Below are 3,123 nucleotides of genomic sequence, written 5' to 3'. Positions count from 1 at the left end.
GGAGTGGGAGTGGGGCGCGGGGCTGACACACTCCCCGCCTGCCTGCTCACAGAGCTCCTCCAAGGCCCGCCTCCGGTCCCTGGAGAGCCTGCATGGCTTTGTGGCCGCCGCCACCAAGGAGCTGATGTGGCTGAGTGACAGGGAGGAGGAGGAGGTGGGCTTCGACTGGAGCGACCGCAACACCAACATGGCCGCCAAGAAGGAGGGCTACTCGGTGAGGCAGGTGGCCAGCCTCCGGGCCCTCCCCTCCCACGACTGCCCTCCCCAGTGCGGGTCCGGCTCCAGACCCCGGGTGGTGCTTGGCGGGAGACGGGTGGACCCCGACGCGGCCCTGGCACTGCCCCTGAGAGCCCTTGCCTCCGTGTCAGGCCCTGATGCACGAACTAGAGCTGAAGGAAAAGAAAATCAAAGAGATCCAGGGCACCGGCGACCGCCTGCTTCGGGAAGACCACCCTGCCCGGCCCACGGTGGAGGTGGGGTGGGGATGCGGGGACCCCCCCCCGGGCCTCCCTGGTGTGGTGGGGCAGGGCTGGGGGGTTCCCCCCGAGCCCCTGTGCGGGGCAGGGCCCGACAGGGCCACGTGCTGTGCTGCAGTCCTTCCAGGCGGCCCTGCAGACCCAGTGGAGCTGGATGCTGCAGCTGTGCTGTTGTATCGAGGCGCACCTAAAGGACAACACCGCCTACTTCCAGGTGAGAACTGGGCTCCCCAACCCCCGGCTCTGCTACAGTGACCTCGAGGAGCCCCTCGGCCACCGCTGCGGATCTGGGGCCCCTCCCCGTGTCCGTGCGGACGTGGACAATCGACCCCACGCACTGTCCCACGGACCTCGCATCAGAATCCTCCCCGGTTGTTGGGTCCAGCCCCTCCGGCCCGTGCTGGGGCAGCTCTGGCCGGGGGCTTTCGGCTGTTGGCCTAGCGTGACGCATTTCTGCCGCCGCAGTTCTTCTCGGACGTGCGGGAGGCTGAGGAGCAGCTGCGGAAACTGCAGGAGACGCTGCGCAGGAAGTACACCTGTGACCGTTCTATCACCGTCACTCGGCTCGAGGACCTGCTGCAGGACACCCAGGTGAGCCGACCACCCGGGCCCCCGCCGAGCCCAGGGCCGTGCAGCCAGGCAGGAGACAGACGCTGAGGCCCGGGCTCTTGGCCTGTGGGGCTGGAGGGGCACAGGCAGCGGCAGGCATCGAGGTGGCAGGGTCCAGGGCCAGGGGAGCACAGGGAGAGGCTGGCCCGGTGTCTGGGCTGCATCGATGCCCTGGAAAGGTCCCTCTGGAGGCGGAGAGTGGTGACTAGAGCTGCCAGCAGGGGTCAGGAGGCACGATAGGGGCTGGAGGTCAGCACAGTGGGGTGGGGGTATGGGTGAACCGAGAGCTTAGCGGCAGGGTCCTGGCCTGGGGGCAGGTGGCTGGCCAGAGCTGGTACGAGCACCCCACCACCCACACAGGCCCTGAAGGGAGTAGAGGCCTGAGTCAGCTGCTCTGTTGCCAGCCATGTCACCACAGGCAGGTCCATCAGCATCTCGGGCCTGACAGTCTGGGGCAGGCGCAGTCGGGAGGGCTGAGGAGGACACAGGCAGCTGAGTGCGTTGCTCAGGTGCCCTGGGGCAGGGAGTGATGGAGGAGAGAGGAAGTTGGCAGGCTCTGCCACCTGGAGCTCCTGTGGTCAGGAGTGGGGGTCAGTGAAGCCTGGGGTCCAGCAGGCCCCCTCAGTGGCAGCATTGGCCCAGGAGGGGGCGGGAGAGGTGCAGGCAGCTTCCGCGTGGACCCTGACCTGCAGCCTTGGACGGTCCTCCATCCCTCAGAGTGGCTGGATGGGAGGAGGTGGGCGACCTTCCACAGCAGGACAGGGGAGGGCAGAGGGGAGAGGACGCTGTGGGGCCCCCCCCCCGAAGGACGTCACATGTGAGGGGGGCTGGGGAAGCCCTTCTGTCCTAACTGGGAAGGAAGGAGTGTCGGTGGGACCAGGCGCCTGTCCTGGCTGAGTGCCAAGCCCCACAGCATTCTGGGGGCAGTTGGAAGGACGCGGGATCTCAGGGTGTTGGGGGGTCCAGGGGTGCTCCTGCATTTCCCGGGGTGGGCACATGGGTCCTCACAGACCCCCGTCTGGGCGCTCGGTGTCTGACGCCGGATGATGGTCTCTGAGCCACCCCTCCCTCTGCAGGACGAGAAGGAACAGCTAAACGAGTACAGGGGGCACCTCTCGGGCCTGGCCAAGCGGGCCAAGGCCATCGTGCAGCTAAAGCCCCGCAACCCAGCGCACCCCGTGCGGGGCCGCGTGCCGCTGCTGGCCGTGTGCGACTACAAGCAGGTGGAGGTGAGGGTTTGGCCGGGCAGGGTGGGCCGGGCAGGGTGGGCATGGGTGTGGGTGGGGCCACGCTGCGATGCTCTGACTGCTTCAGGTGACCGTGCACAAGGGTGACGAGTGCCAGATGGTAGGCCCTGCGCAGCCATTCTACTGGAAGGTGCTCAGCAGCTCCTGCAGTGAGGCCACCGTGCCCTCCGTGTGCTTTCTAGTGCCCCCGCCCAACCAGGAGGCCCAGGAGGCCATCGCCAGGTGCGTGGTCCTGGGTATGCAGCTGGAGAGGGTGGTGTCGGGCGGGTCCCCGGACGCCTCTGACTGTGCCCCGACCTGGCAGGCTGGAGGCCCAGCACCAGGCCTTGGTTGCGTTGTGGCACCAGCTGCACACGGAAATGAAGAGCCTTCTGGCGTGGCAGAGCCTCAGCCGTGACATGCAGCTCATCCGCTCCTGGTCCCTGGTCACGGTACGACCGCCCCGCTGGGCACTGTGGGTGGTGCCGGGCAGCAGGGGTCTTCCTGCGGCCGTGCTCAGCCCTCGTGCCGTCTGCAGTTCCGCACGCTGAAACCAGAGGAGCAGCGCCAGGCCCTGCGAAGCCTGGAGCTGCACTACCAGGCCTTCCTGCGGGACAGCCAGGACGCTGGTGGCTTCGGGCCTGAGGACCGGCTGCAGGCTGAGCGCGAGTACGGCTCCTGCAGCCGCCACTACCAGCAGCTGCTGCAGAGCCTGGAGCAGGGTAGGCGGGTGCGGCCGGGTAGGGGGTGGGGCGTGGCGGCGGAGGGCGGGGCTGGGGCAGCCTGTGAGCTGGACGCGTCCGCAGGCGAGC

General features: G+C 68.3%; 1 protein-coding gene across 1 annotated transcript in view; it reads left to right on the top strand.

The window, feature by feature from the left end:
* Nucleotides 1-3,123, top strand: part of PLEC (plectin) — a 34,626-nt gene that overhangs the window by 18,034 nt on the left and 13,469 nt on the right. Inside the window, 8 exon segments of the mRNA XM_024741027.1 lie at nucleotides 53-214; nucleotides 369-473; nucleotides 595-690; nucleotides 942-1,067; nucleotides 2,162-2,314; nucleotides 2,400-2,554; nucleotides 2,637-2,763; nucleotides 2,850-3,041. Of these exon segments, the coding sequence (XP_024596795.1) occupies nucleotides 53-214; nucleotides 369-473; nucleotides 595-690; nucleotides 942-1,067; nucleotides 2,162-2,314; nucleotides 2,400-2,554; nucleotides 2,637-2,763; nucleotides 2,850-3,041 (1,116 nt within the window).

The sequence above is a fragment of the Neophocaena asiaeorientalis genome, unplaced genomic scaffold (assembly GCF_003031525.2).
Source record: "Neophocaena asiaeorientalis asiaeorientalis breed wild unplaced genomic scaffold, Neophocaena_asiaeorientalis_V1.1 scaffold177, whole genome shotgun sequence".
NCBI classification, from domain to species: domain Eukaryota; kingdom Metazoa; phylum Chordata; class Mammalia; order Artiodactyla; family Phocoenidae; genus Neophocaena; species Neophocaena asiaeorientalis.
This window is presented reverse-complemented; position numbering and strand designations above follow the sequence as displayed.